Below are 22,493 nucleotides of genomic sequence, written 5' to 3'. Positions count from 1 at the left end.
TAATCCCCCCCCCCCCCCCCCCCCCCCCGTAGGTGTGACATGGAGACTAGAGAAACCCTCAGGGGGTTGCAGAAGATGGATGACCGCCCAGAAGAGCGTATGATCAGGGAGAAACTCAAGGCAACGTGTATGCCAGCCTGGAAGCATGAATGGCTGGAAAGAAGAAGCAGGAGAGGCCCTGTGGTAAGTGGCACGGAAGTAAGGGTGATATCTGTGAGAACTATTACAAATAAAAATCCCTTAAATTTCTTTCTTTTAGGAACCTCTTTATTGTTAACAATTTGTGGACTCTTAATTGTGATCCTCTCATTATTTTTTTTTTTTAATGAGTTGTTTAACAGGAAACTGTGGCTGACTTTCTGAAGTGTACGCATTTCTTGAGCTTTATTTAAAAAAAAAAAAAAAGGCGCTGTTGATTGTGTAGTATAAAGTACTGCTGTGGCAACACTTTCCTCTAATGTTAAGTAGCTCTTGTTCACTAGATAAAAACTTATATTTGAGTGTAAAACTGCACTGTAGCACTTTGTACTCCCTTCATTCTTTAGGGTTTTGCGACTTTGCATTTCCTTAGTTTTGAAAATGTTAAATTTAAGTTTTCTGTTTACTGTGTGTGGATTTTCTTGCTAGATGAATATTGTCGTGGTTTAACCCAGCAGGCAGCTAAATACCATGCAACTGTTTGCTCACTCCCCCCCCAGTGAGATGGGGGAGAGAATTGGAAAAAAAGGTAAAACTCATGGGTTGAGATAAAGACAATTTAATAGGACAGAAAAGGAAGGGAAAATAATAATAATGATAAAAGGATATACAAAACAAGTGACACACAGTGCAATTGCTCACCACCTGCTGACTGATGCCTGGCCAGTTCCCGAGCAGTGGCTATGCCCCTCCCCAGTTTTTTGTTCAGCATGATGTCATGTGGTATTGAATATCCCTTTTGCTCAGTTGGGGTCAGCTGTCCTGGCTGTGTCCCCTCCCAGCTTCTTGCGCACCTCCAGCCTCCTCGCTGGCAGGGCAGTATGAGAAGCTGAAAAGTCCTTGACTTAGTGTAAGCACTGCTCAGCAACAACTAAAACATCAGTGTGTTATCAACATTATTCTTATACTAAATCTGGAACATGGTACTACACCAGCTACTAGGAAGAAAATTGACTCTATCCCAGCCAAAACCAGGACAAATATACAAACTGCAAGCTTATTACAACCAGACAAATAAAATCTGAGTAACTCCTTCACGTAAGTCTCAACTCTGCTAAAATTTGGATGCCAGAGTATTCCTATTAGCCTTTTTGTGTAATGCTTTTGTATAAATGGCTCAGAAGTAATTTTAAGAAATTTCAGACAGATCAAACTGAAAACTTATTAAACACAGTTATGATTCTAACACTAGCATATTCAGTATAATGCTGGTTAATTAATAGCAATTAGTTACGTATAAACGTAGTTGCATTGGTCAATGTGACTCCTGTGTAACACTTGATTGGGGTGCTAATTTAAAGCTAAGATCATCTGATGCAGTAAACAAATGTTTGAGGGCAGCTTTTCTAGAACAGAAATAAGTATACATTCAATATAGTGACTACTTAAAGTAAAACAAGCAGTGCTTGGATCAGGGCTGTAAATGCAGGTTTTTCCTTTCTTGGGCAGTGCCTAACTGCTAGGCTACAACCTTCTCATTATCCTCTTCTCCGTGTAGCCTGCTGAAACTGAAATGCATTTCTGGATAGTGGAACAGCTTCAGCTGGATGAGTTAAATGCTTCAGTTTAAAATAGCATTTGACCTTGTGGATGCAGTCCAAATCATCAGGTAGAAAGGCACTGAGGCTGGATGTCTCTTCCTCCTCATGCCCTGAGCAGGGAAAAGCCCACCCCCCCCCCTTTTTTTTTTTTTTTTTTTTTTTTTTTTTTACTAAATCAAAGAGACTTCTGCAACTTTCTAGGAGAGGTCTGCTCTGTTAATCTGAAGTGTTACTTGGAGTTTCCCTCTGGCTTTGAGTCAAGCCTCTAAGACATGGAGAAATGTAGAACTAAAACTGACTGCCTGCTGTGACTACTTTTAATTTGATTCCATGGGGCCTTACTCTTCTCATGCATTATGTAGGTTTGAGGGGCAGGCAGCTGAAAGTTGTCTTGAAATATTCCATATCTCAATGTCAAAATTCAGCATTTATGCAACAAATCACTGTATTAGAAGTGTATGTGCTCACTCTTCTTGAGCACATGTGTCTATTCAGGTAGTGCAGCACTATGCACAGTGATTAGCTTAGATACGAGATGCAGTGTAGCTGTTTTACTTGTATTGCAAGCAGAAAAGCTGGCTGTGGTTCTTATAGGGCACAGCACACCTTAATTTTGCTGAATTGCCTCCAGGTTTAAAGTAACTTTACTTTGCAGCAAGCGTTCATATTGTGCTGTAGAAATAGCAAACCTAGTATTTATCAACTGATACTTACTGTATGTAACAGATGGATCCAAGGTTATATCTCTTAAAAAAGCAGACAATGCCTGTAGAAGGAAAAAAAATCTTTTGGTTCTTACTATCCAAATGGGAGAATTGCTGTCCTCTGAGATACCATGAATGACAATTACAGAAGGACTTTGAGAAAATCAAATCAGTTGCTGCCACAACTCTAACATAAGTAGCATAAATGGACAGGAAAAAAGGTCCTTGCTTTTGTGTTGCATATAGATTAACAAGATAGCCCCTATTAATGTTAATATTAGAACCTGGGGAATATGCAAACTTCGGATGTCTAAATAATGGCTTAATTATTATAATGCTAGCAAAACAAGTTTTTATGAATTTGTTTTGCTTTAATGTAAAATGATCAATTCATAATTCTAACACATGGTTTAATTCCTGCAAGGTGGTGAAACCTATCCCTGGGAAAGGAGATGGATCGGAAATGAACAAAATCTCTCTAGAACCTCAGGCTGAAGGACAAAGCACTGCTTCTTCACCTACACAGAAAGGAAGACGTAGTCCTTCTCCTAGTAGCTCTTCATCATTCTCTAGGACAGTTACATCTGAATCACCAGGTGTTAGAAGAAAAAGGGTATCTCCAGTGCCTGTAAGTTGCAAGCTGTGATGTAACTTTTTGAATTTGGCTATATTCTGCAATCTTTTGCTTAGAGAGGCAATTGGTATCTAATCCTAATCCTGCAGAGCATATCTCATGTTACATTTCTCTTATGCGTGGAATTTTGTTCTCTGCTTGTATGTGTGTGTGTTCTTCTTAATTCAGTCCTGCTTTCAATTTTTATTTGTAGGAAATAAATTAAGAAATATAGGTACTCAGTTGTGAAGACAGGTATGTTCTCTTAGGTTGATTTGCATGAAGAGGTGCCAGGAGTTTTGTTTTTTGTTTTGGTTTTGTTATGTCTGTGTTGTCCTGTGTGTGTTGTAGTTGTGTCGTCTGGTCGTCCTAGTGTCGTGTCTGTGTGTCTGTGTCCGTCCCGTAGTTTTGCATGTCAGTTCTCCAGGCAGGTACATTCCCTTGGGGATAGGATTGTTGGCTGGATTAAGATTGCTGCAGAAAAGTGTTACTGGTATGCTATGGTATGCTATTTGTGATCCTCTGTTCAAGAACTGATTGTTATGTACAGATTAGGGAAGATTTAGTTATGTGCATTGTTAGAAGACTAAAATCTCTATTGTTACATTTGAGAAGATCTGGGATAGAATGTTTTGAGCAGTAGTAACTGGCTTTAATAAAGAAGATCAAGAACATAACGTTTTGAGCAATAGTATGTAACAAGTTTGTTATAAAAATGCTCATCCACAGTTAAGCTTCAGTTGACTTGCCTACAACTTCACAGTGCGATTAGAGTAAGAATAAGATCTGATTGCTTTTATTGTCCCATTGCTCTCTAAACAAGGTTTCCAAAATCAATTAAAATATGTACTGCCGTTCCTCTGAACTAGGGACAAATATCACAAATTACAGTGCTGTAGCACACTCCTTTCCTCTTGACAAAAGAAATTGAAATGTAAACCCACACACACACATACAATTTCACCTTTGATTTGTTTTTGCTCGATTGTTTTTCTTTGTATCCTTTTTCCTTTTCTTTGGAAACCCTTTGGAATTTCTTAAACTTTTATTCTTCATTGACCGTATATTCCCTTCTGTAAACCGTGGTCATAGGATTTCTTCATTTATGAAATAACCTTGGCTACAACTCTCTTCTGCTCTTGAGTTCTGGGCATGGAACAAAATTAATCATTTTAAATTCATATAGACTAAGCAGGTTATAGTTTCTTCAGGTTTTGGGGACTCTAATTCTATGTCATTTGGGGGAAAAATACATAGGTAAACTTACTGTTGTCCTGGAAATGCTCACGATGGAACTGCTTATGTAGTTTCAGAGTGGACGAATAACACCACCTCGAGGAGCCCCATCTCCAGATGGCTCCTCTCCATACAGCCCTGAGGAAACAAATCGTCGTGTCAACAAAGTTATGAGAGCCAGGCTGTACCTGCTGCAGCAGATAGGACCCAACTCTTTCTTAATTGGAGGAGACAGCCCTGATAATAAATACAGAGTGTTTATTGGGCCTCAGGTAGAGAACATTTGTGTTGTCTGTAGCTTTTACTAATTTATAGTTAATCTTGGAAAACTGTACAAAACCAAATTAGATCAAGTTAGTCGCCAACCCTTGCTAACGGTTCTATAAAGTAATGTTTAAAAGATGTAATTTGTGCTCATATAATATAATGATCAGCTTGTATTTTTTCAAATATGTAGCAAGTATTGGTTTTGTCTAGAGTTTATCTTAAAAAAAAAAAAAAAAAAAAAACCAAAAAACCCAAAAACCAAACAAACCAAAAAACAACAAAAAACCCCTCTGGGAAGTAATTGCTAATGTTCTGTATATTTCTCATTCCTATAAGTGTCTCCTAATTATATGTCGTAAGTATTTTTTGCTATAATTTGGCCACTTCATTTTTTCTAGTTTCTCACTCTGAAACACTATTTCCTCTATTCATGGGATATATAAATGATAAGCACATGACACAATTCCTTTAATGGTGTGATAATTTCATTAATACCCATAGTGAGGTTCTTTTCAGAGACTTGCATAGTACTGCTGTGATGCTGCGTTGGGGAATGTTTAGGTTTTTGAGTAAACAGAAGCATCTCATTTAAGTTTGATTGCTGTCATGTTATGGATATGTGATGATTATATGCCATAAATTCCTTCTAGTATGAAGCATAGCAATAGCTTCAGCTGATTTTTAAAAAATAAAAAAAGGGGGGAGGGGGAAGTCAAGAGAAAACTGGTGTTATAATTGTCTGCTTTTCCATACATATTCCTGAATAATGTTTTGGGGATTCACATTTTCTGTAAGGCCATGCAAGAAGATATTTATGTCTATGTATGAAATATTTTGCATTAACTACTCCTTTTTTTAAAGCGGGGGGAGGGGGGGAGGCAGACTAGTATATGTCTCCATGATGCACTTAATGATCTGTGTAATTATCAATCCAGTAGAGCCCTAGCATATAGTTTTCTTTGCAGACTTGTAGCTGTGGCCGTGGGACGTTTTGTATTCATCTGCTGTTTGTTATGTTGCGGGTCTTCCAGCTTGAACCCTCAGACCCAATGCTCTGGAGAAAGACACTGAAAAACTTTGAGGTAATAGATTTCTAATAGATCTAATGGCAGATCTAAAATACACTCCAGGTAAGTCTTTAGGGTATTATCTTAAAAATGCTGAGAACTGCTGCATTTCAAAGCAACAAGAATATATGGTTTTAATGATATCTTTAATTTGGGTCTCTGCAAGTAGAAAAAAAAAATCTGCAAATAAAAGGCATAACTAAAAGAATTAGTAGAGAGCTGTAGTTTAGCAAGTGATTCAAATCTTGGATTTTCTACTCAGATTTGTCTGTCTCGCTGATTAGCTGAAAGGTAAAGAGAACAAGGATCTTCAGAAGTAATCATGTGTATACTTAAAGCTATTATTTTTAATAAGCAAATAGGTTTTTGTTGTAAAGTTTCTTGTGATCTATTTATTAGTAAGACTTCTGAAATTCCTGCTGCTGCTACTGCTAATGCATTGTTGTGAAGGTGAATAGATTTTTCTTAGCAGTAGTTAAGCTTCAGTAATATTGCCTTTAAATACAAGCTATTCATAGCATAAATATGAGTGTTGCTATTTTTTTCTGATGTTAGGTTGAGAGTTTGTTCCAGAAATATCACAGTAGGCGTAGCTCGAGGATCAAAGCTCCATCTCGTAACACCATCCAGAAGTTTGTCTCACGCGTGTCAAATTCTCATACATTGTCATCATCTAGTACTTCTACATCTAGTTTAGAAAACAGGTTAGTATTTTTCTAAAGGAATTAAAAGCTTTATTCTGTAGTTTTTTCTAATTTCTGAGGTTTAGAATCACCTATGTTCTTTCTGTTCAAAGCTGCTTTAATTTCAAGCCATGTTAAGTCTCTGTATTTGCAAACAATCAAGTCATGCACACATTAGTTACAGTTATACCAAGTGGGCATATCTGCTTTATACCTTCTGTTTGAAAAAACGTTAGAGTTGTAAAAAGAATTTTTTTTGACTATGAATTTGGGAAACAAACTCTAGAAATGTAAGTGATCATCTGCAAGATTGAAGCATATATTAACTTTGGAAACCTGACTATTTGTGTGTATTTGTTCAAATACAGCACTTGTGCAAATGTTGACAAATGAAGAAACAGGATTTCTTTTTTTCTTTTTTTTTTTTTTTTCCCCTCTTGTCCTGATAACTTTGTACTATTTGGAGAAATGTTTGTGCCTGTGACAATATACTGAAAAAATTTCTGGGTAAATGTACTGTGTTTGTGTAAACATATATAATAAATATGTTTTTTATATATCTATATATATTTAAGTAAGCATATATTTTAAAAAACAGTTAATGCAAAATGAGTGGTTAAACTATTTTAAGGGAGTTATTAAACTATTATGATTTTTATAGTTTATACCATATTAGAAGATGCCTTATTTTAAGTGATGTTTGATTCTTTGATAGTTTTTTTCTGACTTCTACTTGAGTGCTTTTGCTTGTTCTTTTCCTTTATTTTGAAAAGATATTAGTTAACTTTTTAAACAAGTGATTTGTGCATGCATTAGTTAGTGGACTGAGTGAACTAGACATCCTATAGAGAGATCAAACCACAGAAGACAACCAAAACTGCGGCTTTCTTTTGTGTAAAGTGAAACTTAAGGAGTACCTTGATATATGTTACTTTGTGATAATAACCATATAGTTAGACGAATATATTCAGACAGGTTTATAATTCTGATATACAGATTGTGACCTTAATTTCTCATAGTCTTTTAATTATTTTTCTAAATTGTCAAATTGTGTCATTGTAAATAAATTACATAAATAGTTCCAGAGTATATTATGTATTTAACTGGTTGGTTTATTTGACAAGCCAGTTTCTTTAATTATATACCTTGCGTAGGAAGATATTTTCTTTTTCCATAGGAATGGCTTCATTGGACTGTGAACTTTGCTACATTAGTTCTCATTTTTGACAGGATGAAAGATTCTTTCAGTTGTTTGCCAGTACACCTGATGATTAGTTCCCAGCATTACTGGCTCAATGAGATAAGTTTTCATTCTGTGTGAGTCTAATCTTGCATGATATAAGTATTGGAGAACACTGAGCATCAGATTCATTTGAGATAAAAGTCTACTCAGTTCTGATAATTACTGTGACTTGCAGTTATTTTTGGTTTACTACTAATTCTTCAAAAATAAGTTTTAATTTAAAACTTGTGTTTCTATACATGCCGTGGAACTGAATTTTTCATCGTAAGCTTATTTTTGTGGATTTTTCAAGGACAAAGAAAACTAGTGTCAGCCATTTGCAGGAAAATAAAAGTGAATATATATGTATAGAAACAATGTATATAAAAATTATTTTTATTTTAAAAATATACTGTTGCTGAACAAATACAGGGTTCCTGCATATGTTTTGCACATGTAAACAATATTATGGAAGAATAAATCTGTGTTTTTCATTACATGTTGTTTAAGTTTAGAATAATTTTTCTGGTGAAATCTCTGGTTATATCCATTTAAAAATTAAGGTGGGGGTAAATAAAATGGAAGCAACATGTAAAACAGGGAAAATGGTGGGGTTTTTAAATCTACATGTGATATGTAGATATATTAGTGTTCATGTGAATTTATTACATCTGTTTCTCAGTGGCAGAAAATTCTTGAGTGGCTGTTATCTTTCGTTAATTTTTTGAGTTTTACATATGTTCATTAGATAGTCTTTAGACCATCACAGAAAACTGTAAATACTATCTTGTGACTCAGTACTCTGAAAGGAGTGTGGAAAAAAAATGTATGTAGCTTTCAAAATCTAAAAATGTCTTAGTTTTTCAAAACCAAAGGATAAGTAAAAAAGCAAAGATTGGTTTGTTTAAAGAAACTTTGGGGGGGGAATAAGTGCCCAAGGCTGGGCCTTTCAATCTCTAATTGGTATCTGACCTAGTTTGAAAAGATGTCATGCGTTTTGTGACGTTTCCTTTCATTTCAACAAAGTGTTGTCTGTACTCAGTGCTTCTAAAACTCTGGTTGCTCACTTATTCACACCAAGGTTTAGGAGAATGATTAATGAATAGAATATAGTTATTTGGAAGTGACTGTTCCAAACTGGAAGTTAATCTTTTTCACTGTTAAAGCCTGTTCTGAATTCTGATATGCCATTTTTAGAATCACAAATATTTATTTTTATAGTATGAAGGATGAAGAAGAACAGATGTGCCCCATTTGTTTGTTAGGCATGCTGGATGAAGAGAGCCTAACTGTGTGTGAAGATGGCTGCAGGAACAAATTACACCACCACTGCATGTCAATATGTATGTTGTCGTCTTTGTCTCGTTAAGTTCCGGTGACTCTAAATATGCAAAAGTATTATAAGTTAGTGTGTGTGTTGTAGGGTTTTTTGTTTGTTTTAAAAGTTAAACAGAAACCTGCTCTTAAGTGATGACTGTAGCTCTTTGAGAGTTTGGTGTCATTCAGGTACTATTGATACACCTTATTTATTAGTTATCAAATTAAAACTTGATTTGTGAATGCTTTGAGAAAGAAGTTAACTGCAGGGCTAGAGGTTTGAACCTCTTACCTGAGTGAGAAGATCATGTCCAATTAGAGCAAGGTTAGGAACAGACTTTTACCCCTCTGTGACTTGTCATTAGAATGCATGAAAGCCATCTACTCGGATTATATAGTGAATTATGGAGTATGTTTTTATATACTGCATTAAATAAAGTATATAAATAGTTTTCTTTAACAAATAAAATTCCATCTCCCATGTTTTAATACTTTTGAAAAAGCATTGCTTATGTTTGAGGCACAAAGAACTGCATTTCATTTCATAACTTTTAATATTAATTGTAGTGCTAAGCCTGAAGTGTTTCTGCATGCAAAAGTGTTTAAACACACGTATTTATCAGGCTTCTGCACATGGCTCAGTTCAGAAGTGTTTATCCTGAAACTGACATTCTTCAGTAAAACTTAAAAAATAATAATGGCATCTTCTGGTTTTATGCACTGTAAAACTTGAAATATGTATTATCCTGTTGCTATGTTCCAGGGGCAGAAGAATGCAGAAGAAACAGAGAGCCGCTTATATGTCCTCTTTGTAGATCTAAATGGAGATCTCATGATTTCTATAGGTAAAGATTCAGTCTAAGTATAACAAACTATCTGTTTCTGGATCCTTAGTTGATGTTCCTAAATATGCTAAAGTATTCACTTCGGTAAATGTTTAATTTGTTAATCCACGTTATTTGTTGTTAATCTATAGTCATGAATTGCCAAGCCCTGTGGATTCTTCTTCTGTTCTCCATGTGGTTCATCAACAAATTCAGCAGCAATCTAGAGTTGCATCACAGAGAAGAACCCAAGATAGCAATTTTAACCTTACTCATTATGGGGTCCAGCAGATCCCTTCTGCCTATAAAGATTTAGCTGAGCCATGGATTCAGGTAATTTTACTTTGTAAAAGAAGCTTCAGATGTAAAAACTGATATTTTTTAACTGTTTTGCTAGATTTGTCAAATCAACAATTCAAAAATTTGTTCTGAATCCTATCAGCTTTATGGTTGTTTATTATTGGAAAGAATTATATTTAACTTGCATCAGAAGAAAAGGTTTTCCAGTCTTTGTTTTCACTGGGGTTTTCAGTTTTGGACTTCATCTCGGGCCTCGTATTAAAGGTCCATGTAATAAAATGTAGTATTCTTAATTCTAGTTTTGGTTGTACAAGTGTCACATAAATACAAAGTTGGCACTTACTGTTACCCAAGTTGGGTTGCAGGAGCCAAATGACCTAAATAACCTCTAGAGTCTAGAGGTGGGTTCAACCGAGCAGGGATCACATACTTAAGAGTGGGAGAACTTGTATTGCCTATATGTCTGCTGTAACTTTTGTCTGGTATAGCCGGACCTTGGTTTCAGGGTTGTTTATATCAATGTCTAGAAATGAACTCCATACTGAATAATTAAAATTCAGAGTGAATGAAACCATCCATACAGTCATTCCCCCACCTTTCTTAGCAGAGGTTTTGGAGAAGCGATGACTTATCATTTATGATGTTTCATTTCTATCACAGAATCTTTTTTTAAGACACCACCTTCTGGCACATTTTTGCTGTCAGGCTTCTTAAGGTGATCTTTCACCAGAAACATTTCTTTGCTCTTTTTGATTGTTCTTCTGAAGTACTTAAGTTGCAGTATTATTCAATTTGACTCCTGTAATGTTGCTTTTTCCTTGGCAGGTATTTGGAATGGAGTTAGTTGGCTGCTTGTTTTCTCAAAACTGGAATATACGAGAGATGGCACTTAGGCGTCTTTCCCATGATGTTAGTGGTGCTCTATTACTGGCTAACGGGGAAAGCACTGGAAATTCTGGAAGTAGCAATGGAAACAACACAAGTGCTGGAGCTTTGGGAGCAGTTAGTGGGTCATCTCAGACCAGTATCTCAGGAGATGTGGTGGTAGAATCCTGCTGCAGTGTGCTGTCCATGGTCTGTGCTGACCCTGTCTACAAAGTGTATGTTGCTGCTTTAGTAAGTAGCTGTTTACTCGTTGTATTCTATTAATTTCCAAGTGACTTCATTTTTGAAAGGGAGGAAATATATGAAGTCAGGAATCCTAATAATTGTTCTTGAGCACCACTGATGACTTGACTTTTAACCATCATCTGAAAGCGAGTTGAATAAAACCCTCAGCAAGAGTGAAATGGCATGACTCCACTGGTCAAATATAAAGAAATGCTTGCTACAGTGCTAAGTATTAACAGTACTTATATGACCAGATTCTTTCCAATTTCAAAGAATACATGACTAATTCTAAAAGTGAATATATAGTAAGCTGTTTAACATTTCACTGATATTTTGAATGCAATTTATATAGAACTATTTACAACTTTTAAAAAAACAAAATAAATTTGTGTAGCTAATTTGATTTCATATGTATTGTTTTTTCCTTTCTCTTAGAAAACCTTAAGAGCCATGCTGGTATATACTCCTTGTCATACTTTAGCAGAGAGGACTAAACTACAGCAACTTCTCAAGCCAGTTCTAGAGACAATATTAGTTAAATGTGCAGATGCCAACAGGTATGGTGTCTCATGAACTTCAAATTCATTTTGGATTGTTACTGAAATGTCTTGAAGCTTCATTTGTTGCTATTTTATATGGAACTAGGAGACCATTTATAGGTGGCAGTGAAATAAAATGTGTAGATCATACGTATAAATGTTAAAGTCTAGTTGCTACCAACCAACTTCTACCTTGAAAGATGTAGGTTTTGAAAGTATCCGATGATATTTTTCCAGCACTTACAGATCTTAAATGATGCTTTGCTCATGTAAGGCCTTTTTTCCCCTTAAAATAAAAGAAGATATGTTGGGTGCAGTCATCAACCATCCCCTCCATCTCAGCTGATATTGGTCTAATTCTCATGACTCTCCTTTAAGCAGTCAGCAAGTACCAATCATGAAATTTTGTGTCTTTAATATATGTATGCTTCCTACTTCAACAAAAGCTGTTGTGCATCTATGTCATGAAGTGGTAGCAGAAGTCCACCAGATTGTTTGGTTTTTTTGTTTGGGTTTTAAGTTTTTTGTCCCTTTCAGTTTAGTTCCTAAGCAGCATTGCTTCTGAAACTGCAACTAGAGATGCACTGGCAATAGTTTAGCAATAGAAAATCTAAAATTAAAGGTATAAGTGAAATAGAACTGTTCCTTGTGGTGCTGGATTCCTGGATTTGACCTGTTTGTGCAAGAGGATGAGATCCTAATGTGCAGTTGAATTAATTTCTTTTAATAAAGAGATTATTGCCTGAAAGTCTCAAAGAATTTGAGAAATGGGGAAGCTGACTTCTATGTGGGTTTTTATTTATTAGTGATAGACATTATGTTTCTGGAAGTGTCCTTGTAAAAAAATGTCACAACTATTGTGTTGTGGTTTAACCCCACCCAGCAACTAAGCACCATGCAGCTGCTCACTCACTCCCCCCTTGGTGGGATGGGGGAGAGAATAAGAAGGGTAAAAGGAAGAAAACTCATAGGTTGAGATAAGAACAGTTTAATAATTGAAGTAAAATAAAAATAGAACAGTTAAATAGGCAAAGCAAAAACCGTGCACGCAAACAAAGCAAAGCAAGGAATTCATTCACTCCTTCCCATGGGCAGGCAGGTGTTCAGCCATCCCCAGGAAAGCAGGGCTCCATCACGCGTAATGGTTACTTGGGAAGACAAATGCCATCGCGCCCAATGTCCCCCCCTTCCTTCTTCCCCCAGCTTATATACTGAGCATGACATCATATGGTATGGAATAGCCCTTTGGCCAGTCTGGGTCAGCTGTCCTGGCTGTGCCCCCTCCCAGCTTCTTGTGCACCCGGCAGAGCAGGGGAAGCTGAAAAGTCTTTGACCAGTGTGAGTGCCACTTAGCTCCTATTTAGCAGCAGCTTAGCACTACTTCCCAAGAACCAAAGCATCAGTGTATCATGGACATTGTTCTCACCCTAAACCAAAAACACAGTCCCATACCGGCTACCAAGACAAAAATTAACTCTATCCCAGCTGAAACCAGGACATATTGGTAGCTTACAGATAATTATAAGTGTATTGGAATGAAGTGATGTGAAATAATTTTCCAAGCATAATTCTAAGCTAACGATTATTGAAATGTAATGATTAAAATGTTTTTTCTTGAAAGCATCTGCTAAAAGTTGTTTGGGTTTTTTGTCTTAATTTCTTATAGTCGAACAAGTCAACTTTCAGTCTCAACGCTATTGGAGATGTGTAAAGGCCAAGTGGGAGAGCTGGCAGTTGGGAGAGAAATACTTAAATCCGGTAATAATAGCTTTTCATATATAATTGAATTGTAATTACAAGCAAATATACTGAAGTGTTTTAAATTTAATACAGGGTTTATCCTGTATTTGCCAGCATGGCAAAGAGAACATTGTGGCTCTCAGCATTTTGGGGGGAGGGTGGTGTTAATTTGGGTGCACATTGTGTATTTCTGTATGATATAGTTCTGATCTTTATTTAGATCAGAATTTAGATTGTGAACATATCTAATCCTTATTTTATCAACTTTTTTATAGGGTCTGTTGGTATCGGTGGTGTTGATTATGTCTTAAACTGTATTCTTGGAACCCAAACCAAGTCTAGCAACTGGCAAGCACTACTGGGGCGACTTTGTCTAATAGACAGACTTCTGTTGGAATTTCCTGGTGAATTTTATCCCCACATTGTCTGTGGAGGTGTTTTACAGGCTGATACTATAGTAGACAGGTACTTACTTACACTATGTGACTGTTACTCTTTGTAGTTGAATGTGTTGTTGGTGATTTCTTCAAAAATTGGTTGTTTTAATTCCTGTAAACAAATAGTGTATATGCAAAAGTGCACCTACTTTACAGAGTAAATGTTTTTTGGTTTTGTTTTGTTTTTTTTTAAACTTCTGACCTGTGAAACAATTCTGAAGCACTAGTGCAGCAATAAGTCTCCTTTCTACTGCAGAACTGACAGCTAAATAGATTATCTTGAAATGGCTTTCTTGGCACTAGTTAACTAGAGCATATCAGTTTATAAGACACTTTTTTTTTTTTTCTTTTTTAACTTTCAGGTATAAGAAACTTCTCTCCCTCTTAAATTTCGCCTTGCAGTCAATTGACAATTCCCACTCAATGGTTGGAAAACTATCGCGGAGAGTATTTTTGAGCGCAGCAAGAATGGTGGCAAGAGTGCCCTATGTTTTTGTAAAACTGTTAGAAATGTTGAGTGTGACAAGCTCAACACATTACGCAAGGATGCGTCAACGTCTGATGGTAATAGCAGATGAAATGGAAATTGCAGATGCTATCCAGCTAGGCATGGAAGAAATGCACTCTGGGGAATGTCAACATGAAGACTTTTTGCAGCTACCTGTACCAGATAACTCTCCAGAAGCTACAGAAAGTAATACTCCTAGCAATACTGTCCAGTTATCAAGGAAAAGTGAGAAAAGTTTAAGTGATAAAAAACTGAGTGCTAGTCCAGAGGATGCTTCTGAGACGCTGGCTGGCCTTGCTGTGGGACTTCCTATTTCATCAGTAACCACTGAGCAACTAAAGCCAGCCGTTCAAACAAAAGGAAAAAACCCCAGTCAGTGTTTGAACTCTTCTCCCTCATCCAGTCATTCTCGGTCACTGTTCTCAATGCTTCTGTCTCCTTCAAACCCATCTGTACTAGCTGGCACTGTAACAGATGTCTCTAAACTCAGACCTCAGGGATTCATTCCCTGCAAAATCCCCTCACCTTCTCCTCAAACACAGCGGAAACTTTCTCTTAAGTTTCAGAGAAACTGTTCTGAAAATAAAGAACCAGAGAAACTTTCTCCTGTTTTTACCCAAGCCAGGCTATTGCCATCCAGTCACATACACAGGCCAAAGCCATCACGACCCACCCCAAGTGATGTGAACAAGCAGGGAGAAACCTCAAAAACCAGTATGATACTTGACCTGAATGATATTTTGCAGTGTGATGGGAATAGTAATAGCAGTGTGGTTATACTAAGTGAAGAGACAGTGTTCACACCAGTAGATGAGAAATGTCAATTGGATGTTAATGCAGAGCTCAATTCCAGTATTGAGGACCTGCTTGAGGCCTCCATGCCAACGAGTAATGGCACAGTTACGTTCAAGTCTGAAGTTGCAGTTCTTTCTCCTGAGCAGGCAGAAAATGATGATACTTACAAAGATGATGTAAATCATAATCAAAAATGCAAGGAAAAGATGGAAGCTGAAGAAGAGGAAGCTTTAGCTATTGCTATGGCAACGTCAGCATCTCAAGATGCCCTGCCAATAATTCCCCAACTACAGATTGAAAATGGTGAAGATATCGTAATCATTCAGCAGGATGTAAGTATACATATGGTAATTTAGCAGAAGTCTCAACTGAGGTTCACTGAATTTATAAGGCAGTGCTGTTGTATTTCCAAAGTTATATAAAACACAAAGGGTCTCAATACCCTCTCCTAGAAGTTGGAGTATAAACCAGTTGAGGATGCTAACAGAATCCTTCTATGGTTATTAACAAGTTTAGAAGACAGTATTTGGAAGAGAGACATCATATCATATACCAACCTTTAAAATGGTAAAGAAGAAAGTGTAAAAGTGGGGAAACGGGAAACGAGAACAAAGTTTTTAAGCAGGAGTAGAACTGTACTGGACCTTAATGCTGATTTACTTTGAAGGCAATTGTACAAAACCAAATTAGTTTCTGAAAGAAAAGGCAGATAGAGTAGGAAGAGATCTTGCTGTCAGCACATCTTGAGAGAGATGATGTGAGATACTTTAGAAATCGGAAAAAAGATGTTTGCAAATAGACAAAAGCATAAGAAAAAAGAATAGAGAAAGAAAGGAGTATTTTATAAAAGTTCACAAAATGGTTGAGTGTATTGACTTGAGAGTAAGACAGGTGCTGGAAGCTTGTGAGGCTGCGTGCATAGGAAAGGTAACAGACTTGGTAGAGTTACTGGAAAGAGGAATGAAATGTTGGGTTTTGCGATCCTTTGCATGAGGTAACAGCATGTGAAGCATAAAATGACAGAAATAAATTAAGTAAAAACATTATTTTGTTTGTGTTTACTATAGGTGCTGACTAAAACCTTGACTAGGCACGAGATCAGGAATAGAAAAAAGTCTTGCTCTTATTTGTGTCCTTACATCTTGCCTTTCACCTTCAGGTAGTAACATAGAGGAGGCTCTCTGTTCTTACATATAGTAGGAATATGTGGATTAAGGAATACACTGGTGTTCTGGTCTCAACTGAAACATGTATAACATGCAGTACAAATAACCGTAAGGGAGAGGAGAGGCATATAAACTTGGATATTTCTTAACCTTCCAGAATGTCTACATTTTAGATGCATGTTAGTAAACATGGGATTAATTTGGAATTTAATTTGCAGACACCAGAAACCTTGCCTGGACATACCAAAGCAAAACACCATTACAGAGAAGATGCAGAATGGCTTAAAGGTCAGCAAATTGGTCTTGGAGCTTTCTCTTCCTGTTACCAAGCTCAAGATGTAGGAACAGGGACATTAATGGCTGTAAAACAGGTAAATACTTCACTTTCTTGAATATATTGTGCTTGTTCTTCAATATTTCTTTGAAACATTAAATATAAAAGCTCTCTGCTCTCACAGACAACTTTTGTTCCCTACTTCCTCTTCTCCCTGTCATGTGTACTCACATGATACATAATACAAAGTCTTGTGCATGGAATTAACATAATGTTTTCAGTTTCTTTCACTTTTCCTTAAAAGGAAAAAAAGTACTTTTTTATATGCCCCTTTTCTTTCATAGTTCTTCAAATGCATTTTTGTTTTTATCAAGTTCACAAATCAGTGACAGAGATAGGAATGGAGTCCAGGTCTCTTGATTCCAAACTGATGCTCTATTTGAAAGATAGCTATTAAATGTAATTTCCCCTTGTCAAGATTTTTTTCCTAAAACAGTTTAAGCAGGGGAAATGTAGTTTAATGCTTTTTTTCTCCAATCCAACAGCCAACTTTGAAGCAAGTATTTTTAATATTTAAATTATTAGATAAAAAAATGTGACTGAGGAAAGAGGCCCAAATGCACATGCTTCGTTCAAGATTTTGGAAGGTTCTAGACACGAGTAAATCTTCCACACTTAAGGTGCCCTAGGTCTGAATCAGTGATACCAACATAGAGGGAATCTTAGTCCTAACATTTTCTTTATTAATTCTAGAATGAGCTTTTATATCTATGGAATTGAGCAGTTTCAAAACATTTAATCAGGGAAAGAATATCTGTCATCAGGTATTTCTCCTTTGAAACTCTCTTGCTTGTGAAAGTAGGACTGTCCATGTGGTCCCTGAGGCTCCTCCTGGAGAGATGACTATTCTGAAGCCCAGGGGAAATTCTCTGCAGCATACTATTATTTCAGATTTAGTATGGATCAGAGCTGGGGTTGGCTCCAGTTCCATTGCTGGACTTCTGATCAGCTTTTTTTTTTTTTTTTTGTCCATCTACTTTCTGGGATAAGAGGTTTAGTTATGAAACAGGTAGTATGGTTAAACTGGTAAAAAGTCTTACAAATAACATCACTGTCAGAATCCTGTTTCAGGCCTTATCTTTCTTCCTTTTCTTCAATATCTGAAAAAAAAAAATCAAAAAAAAAAAAATCCTAGTTTAAGCAGAGGAGAATGAAGAGGGAAGTTTCCCCATGCCACGCTTGGAGAGATTTTTGTTGGTATTTCTCCAGAAGATCACTCTTAATTTTCTGTGACTGTCTCACATGGAGATATACGGTCTCAGCTTGAAGGGATTTGAGATAAAAGAATACTTGCTATTTCCAGATGGTGAAAAGGGACAGAAAACCATTTGTTCTTGTTACTGTACTGAAGGGAGGTGGTTACAGGACTGGTAATTATGTAAGGTAAATCTGAATACCATATTTCAAAACAGGTGACGTATGTCAGGAACACATCATCTGAGCAAGAAGAGGTAGTTGAAGCGCTGAGAGAAGAAATAAGGATGATGAGTCATCTGAACCATCCTAACATTATTCGAATGTTGGGTGCTACATGTGAGAAGAGTAACTATAACCTCTTTATTGAATGGATGGCAGGTAAACAACTGCATGCCAAAGAAAATGAAAGTATCAGTTGAGTCTTGAACTATGTAGTTTCATACTGCAAAATATTCTATGCATCGCTTCAGTTTGCAAACTTATATTTTTATTGCTGTTGGTAACCAGTATAAAGGTTTACTTACAGAACAGTTTAAGCGGTATTCTTACTGGCATCCTTTTTTGAATTGGAATTTTCCATACCTAATCTGTCATACAATTAAAGTAATTGGAAGCCCTGAACAAAAATTCTACTACTACTACCTTTTTGAATTTAAATGAGGAGTTATGTATTGGGTTTGCATGGCAAGGTTTTGGTAGTGAGGGGGGCTGCAGGGGTGGCTTCTGTGAGAAGCTGCTAGAAGCTTCCCCTATGTCTGATAGAGCCAATGCCAGCCGGTTCCAAGATGGACCCGCCGCTGGCCAAAGCTTGAGCTAATCAGCGATGGCGGTAGTGCCTCTGTGATAACATATTTAAGAAGGGGAAAAAAACTGCTGCGCAACAGCAGCCAGAAGAGAGGAGGGAGAATATGTGAGAGAAACAACTATGTAGACACCAGTGAAGAAGGAGGGGGAGGAGGTGCTCCAGGCACCGGAGCAGAGATTCCCCTGCAGCCTGTGGTGAAGACCATGGTGAGGCAGGCTGTCCCCCTGCAGCCCATGGAGGTTAATGGTGGAGCAGATATCCACCTGCATCCTATGGAGGACCCCATGCTGGAGCAGGTGCATGTACCCTGAAGGAGGCTGTGACCCCATGGGAAGCCCACACTGGAGCAGGCTCCTGGCAGGACCTGTGGCCCCATGGAGACAGAGGAGCCCATGCTGGAGCATATTTGCTGGCAGGACTTGTGACCCCATGGGGGTCCTATGCTGGAGCAGTCCGTTCCTGAAGGACTGCACCCTGTGGAAAGGGCCCACGCTGGAGCAGTTCATGAAGAACTGCAGCCTGTGGGAAGGACTCACATTGGAGAAGCTCATTGAGGACTGTCTCCCGTGGGAGGGACCCCACGCTGGAGCAGGGAAAGAGTGTGAGGAGGAAGGAGTGGCAGAAAGAACATGTGATGAACTGACCGCAACCCCCATTCCCCATCCCCCTGTGCCGCTCAGGGGGAGGAGGTAGAGAAGCCGGGAGTGAAGTTGAGCTTGGGAAGAAGGGAGGGGGGTGGGGGGGGGAGGTGTTAAGATTTGTTTTTATTTCTCATTAATCCTACTTTGATTTGATTGGTAATAAATTAAACTAATTTCCCTAAGTTGAGTCTGTTTTGCCCATGACGGTAATTGCTGAGTGATATCTCTCCCTGTTCTTATCTCGACCCACGAGCCTTTTGTTATATTTTCTCTCCCATCTCCAGCTGAGGAGGGGGAGTGATAGAGCAGCTTGGTGGGCACCTGACATCCAGCCAAGGTCAACCCATCACAAGTTAGAAACTTTGAGACACAGACACTTCAGTTGGAAATATATCAAACTATTGCATTTTCAGTGTACCTGTGTAATTTTAAATTATTATTAAAAATAACTTTGCTAGAAAATTTGGAATACCTGTTACTTGGTTTTTGTCCCATGCATTTTCATAAAATTTGTGTGAGGTGACATGCAAACGCATTTGAGAAGTAAATTTCTAATAACAGGGAGTAAGCAGGATGCTTTGGGAAAAACATGTTCAAATCTTAAATATATGAAGTGGTAATTTTAGTAATAAACAGTGAAATCTCCTCATTATTTTACAGAGCGGGTACAAGAAAGTTTATATCCTTTTTTAAGAAGGAGCTTTATTAATTTTATGAATGGGATTATATGTTGTTGCAGTCCAGTTACCAAGACTAGATTTGGTGTTTTATACATCCTTGTTTCTTGTAAAAGAAAACATTGCACCTTAACTTACGTTCTTTGGCAGAAACCACTTGGCAATACGAAAGTGCTAACAAGCAAAGCCAAAGTATGTGTTGTTACAAGCAATAGTGCAGAAAATATTTTCTCAAAACTAAGGGTGTTTAACTCTTAAGTATAATTTTTCTGAAATAGTATTATTTAGATAATGAAATGTCAGGAATTGTCTTTACCTCATTCAAGCCCAAATTATATTAGAATACTTCGAGAGGCACAATGGAAATCAAAAATCTTGAGGATCTAGATACCACTTTTGGAAAACAGAGGAAGATACTGCTTTTCCTTGCTTGTATAGTTACTCCTTGCTTGTATAGTTACTTCTATATATTGGTACTTAGATGATAACAAAAGTAAATTAAGATTATCAGAGGGAACGCTTACTGGAGGCTGCACATACTTATTGCCCCAAAGAAAGCTAGTGTTCTACTACTTGAAAACCTTAGTGCAAAACGTAGATATAAATATATGTAGCTTTTTATCAGCAACAGTACTTTGTATGCTAAGGGATTTGTACATTCTTTTAAGGACAGATGAAAATATTAGGAAATATCTTTGTAATGTGTACAGTTCTAGGTAAAAAGTAATTAAGTAACCAAGTATATTACTTTTTGCCTATGGAACTTTTAATGTTTGAGGGGGGGAAATCTACTTATAAATTAGGAATATCAATACCAAGTTCCAATTTTAGGAGGCAGTGCTGCATTCTACTAATACGAACGAATAGGACGAGAGGAAACGGCCTCAAGCTGTGCCAGGGGAGGTTTAGGTTAGACATTAGGAAAAACTTCTTCACCGAAAGGGTGGTCAAGCATTGGAACAGGCTGCCCAGGGAAGTGGTTGAGTCTCCATCCCTGGAGGTATTCAAAGGACGGATAGCCATGGTGCTCGAGGACATGGTATAGTGATGGACTTGGCAGTGCTAGGTTAACGGTTGGACTCGATGATCTTAAGGATCTTTTCCAACCTTAATGATTCTATGATTCTATGTGTTGATAAATTGTATTTTTTTTTTATCTTCTAGGGGGTTCAGTTGGTCATTTGTTAAGTAAATATGGAGCCTTCAAAGAATCTGTTATTATTAATTATACCGATCAACTGTTACGTGGCCTTTCTTACCTCCATGAGAATCAGATAATCCACAGAGATGTTAAAGGTGATAATTATTTAGAATGTCTTTTAAAAAGGAATATTCCGAAAGCAGCACCTATTTTGGCTTGAGACCTATTGCTTCTCTTGGATACCGTCTCCAGAGTGTTATTTCTATTGGGTTTGTCTGATCATATTTAAGACTCTTTAATTACTGAAATTAATCAGAACATTCATAGTATGCTTGGGGATACTTGCTACCTGTGCTAATGGTTTAGAAAAATTGTTTTCTGAATTTGTTCAAATAAAATATGAAGTTGCCATATATATCTTTAATGATTTTTGGTTAAATTAATGTAAATACCCTGAAATCATAGTAAAATCTGTGAATAAGCCAAAATAAAGAGGTCAGGTTTCTAATGTATAGGAATATTATGATGGATTTTCTTCCTTCATCCTAATTGAACATAAGCACAGTTGTACTGTTTGATGAACAAAATGTGGACTTTATTGGGAAATACCAGTCTTACTAAACTTCTCCCTGTAATGTCACTATAGCTGTCCATAAACTGGAGAGATATCCAGATAAGTAGCAACATAGCTATGGCAAATATTTACCTTTTAATATTTCTCCTTAAAATAGGAAAACTTTCAGTTGCTCTGTAATTCTCTTCAAGACAACTCAAAGTTGCTTAAGGATGAAATAAGTTTAAATTTCACAGGGAGCTGCAGGCAACGAAAACCTCCAGGATTTTAGGTCACCATTTTCTTTCATTACTCCATCTCCAGGTATTGTCCCAGAATCCTGTGTTTGCCCTACTTTGAAAGTTCGATTGCTTCTCTAAATCTCTCAGACAGCCTCAAGCTGTGTGCAGTATCATTCAGGCATAACAGAAAAGTGACATTATTAGACTTTGTCCTTGATTTTTAGATCTCCTTGATATTGTGGATGGGGACTATCAACCTATTTATAGCTTTGAAACAGAGGGAGGAAGAGTGTCTGTTCATCCTTTTGCTTTTAATAAAAAGCCAACTAGCAGTATTTTTATTATGCTGTTGACAGGTGCCAATTTGCTAATTGACAGCACAGGTCATAGATTAAGAATTGCTGATTTTGGAGCTGCAGCCAGGTTGGCATCAAAAGGAACTGGTGCTGGGGAGTTTCAGGGACAGTTGTTGGGAACTATTGCATTTATGGCACCAGAGGTAAGAAACCAGTTTTGGAAGTTACTTCAAAAAGTTTGTTTGTACCCTTTAAGCTAATTCATACAGCCAAATAACAGAAAATTGCTGTAAATGCTTCAAATGTGTTTTAAATGTACTTGTTCTAAAAAATAGGAATG

General features: G+C 37.1%; 1 protein-coding gene across 1 annotated transcript in view; it reads left to right on the top strand.

The window, feature by feature from the left end:
- LOC148055214 (mitogen-activated protein kinase kinase kinase 1-like) overlaps window positions 1-22,493 on the top strand; it is an 80,990-nt gene that overhangs the window by 54,141 nt on the left and 4,356 nt on the right. Inside the window, exons 2-18 of the mRNA XM_087762408.1 lie at window positions 33-183; window positions 2,868-3,071; window positions 4,364-4,564; window positions 5,525-5,641; window positions 6,182-6,330; window positions 8,753-8,874; window positions 9,612-9,693; window positions 9,825-10,005; window positions 10,798-11,088; window positions 11,518-11,639; window positions 13,288-13,379; window positions 13,637-13,826; window positions 14,161-15,433; window positions 16,486-16,638; window positions 18,014-18,176; window positions 21,086-21,217; window positions 22,214-22,356. Coding sequence (XP_087618534.1) covers window positions 33-183; window positions 2,868-3,071; window positions 4,364-4,564; window positions 5,525-5,641; window positions 6,182-6,330; window positions 8,753-8,874; window positions 9,612-9,693; window positions 9,825-10,005; window positions 10,798-11,088; window positions 11,518-11,639; window positions 13,288-13,379; window positions 13,637-13,826; window positions 14,161-15,433; window positions 16,486-16,638; window positions 18,014-18,176; window positions 21,086-21,217; window positions 22,214-22,356 — 3,766 coding nt within the window. The remainder of the gene's footprint in view (window positions 1-32; window positions 184-2,867; window positions 3,072-4,363; window positions 4,565-5,524; window positions 5,642-6,181; window positions 6,331-8,752; window positions 8,875-9,611; window positions 9,694-9,824; window positions 10,006-10,797; window positions 11,089-11,517; window positions 11,640-13,287; window positions 13,380-13,636; window positions 13,827-14,160; window positions 15,434-16,485; window positions 16,639-18,013; window positions 18,177-21,085; window positions 21,218-22,213; window positions 22,357-22,493) is intronic.

Source organism: Nipponia nippon, unplaced genomic scaffold (assembly GCF_047370975.1).
Source record: "Nipponia nippon isolate SJK-2023a ecotype South Korea unplaced genomic scaffold, ASM4737097v1 scaffold_26, whole genome shotgun sequence".
Classification (NCBI taxonomy): Eukaryota; Metazoa; Chordata; class Aves; order Pelecaniformes; family Threskiornithidae; genus Nipponia; species Nipponia nippon.
The sequence above is the reverse complement of the archived record's forward strand: the minus strand, read 5'-3'. Positions and strand labels throughout refer to the sequence as shown.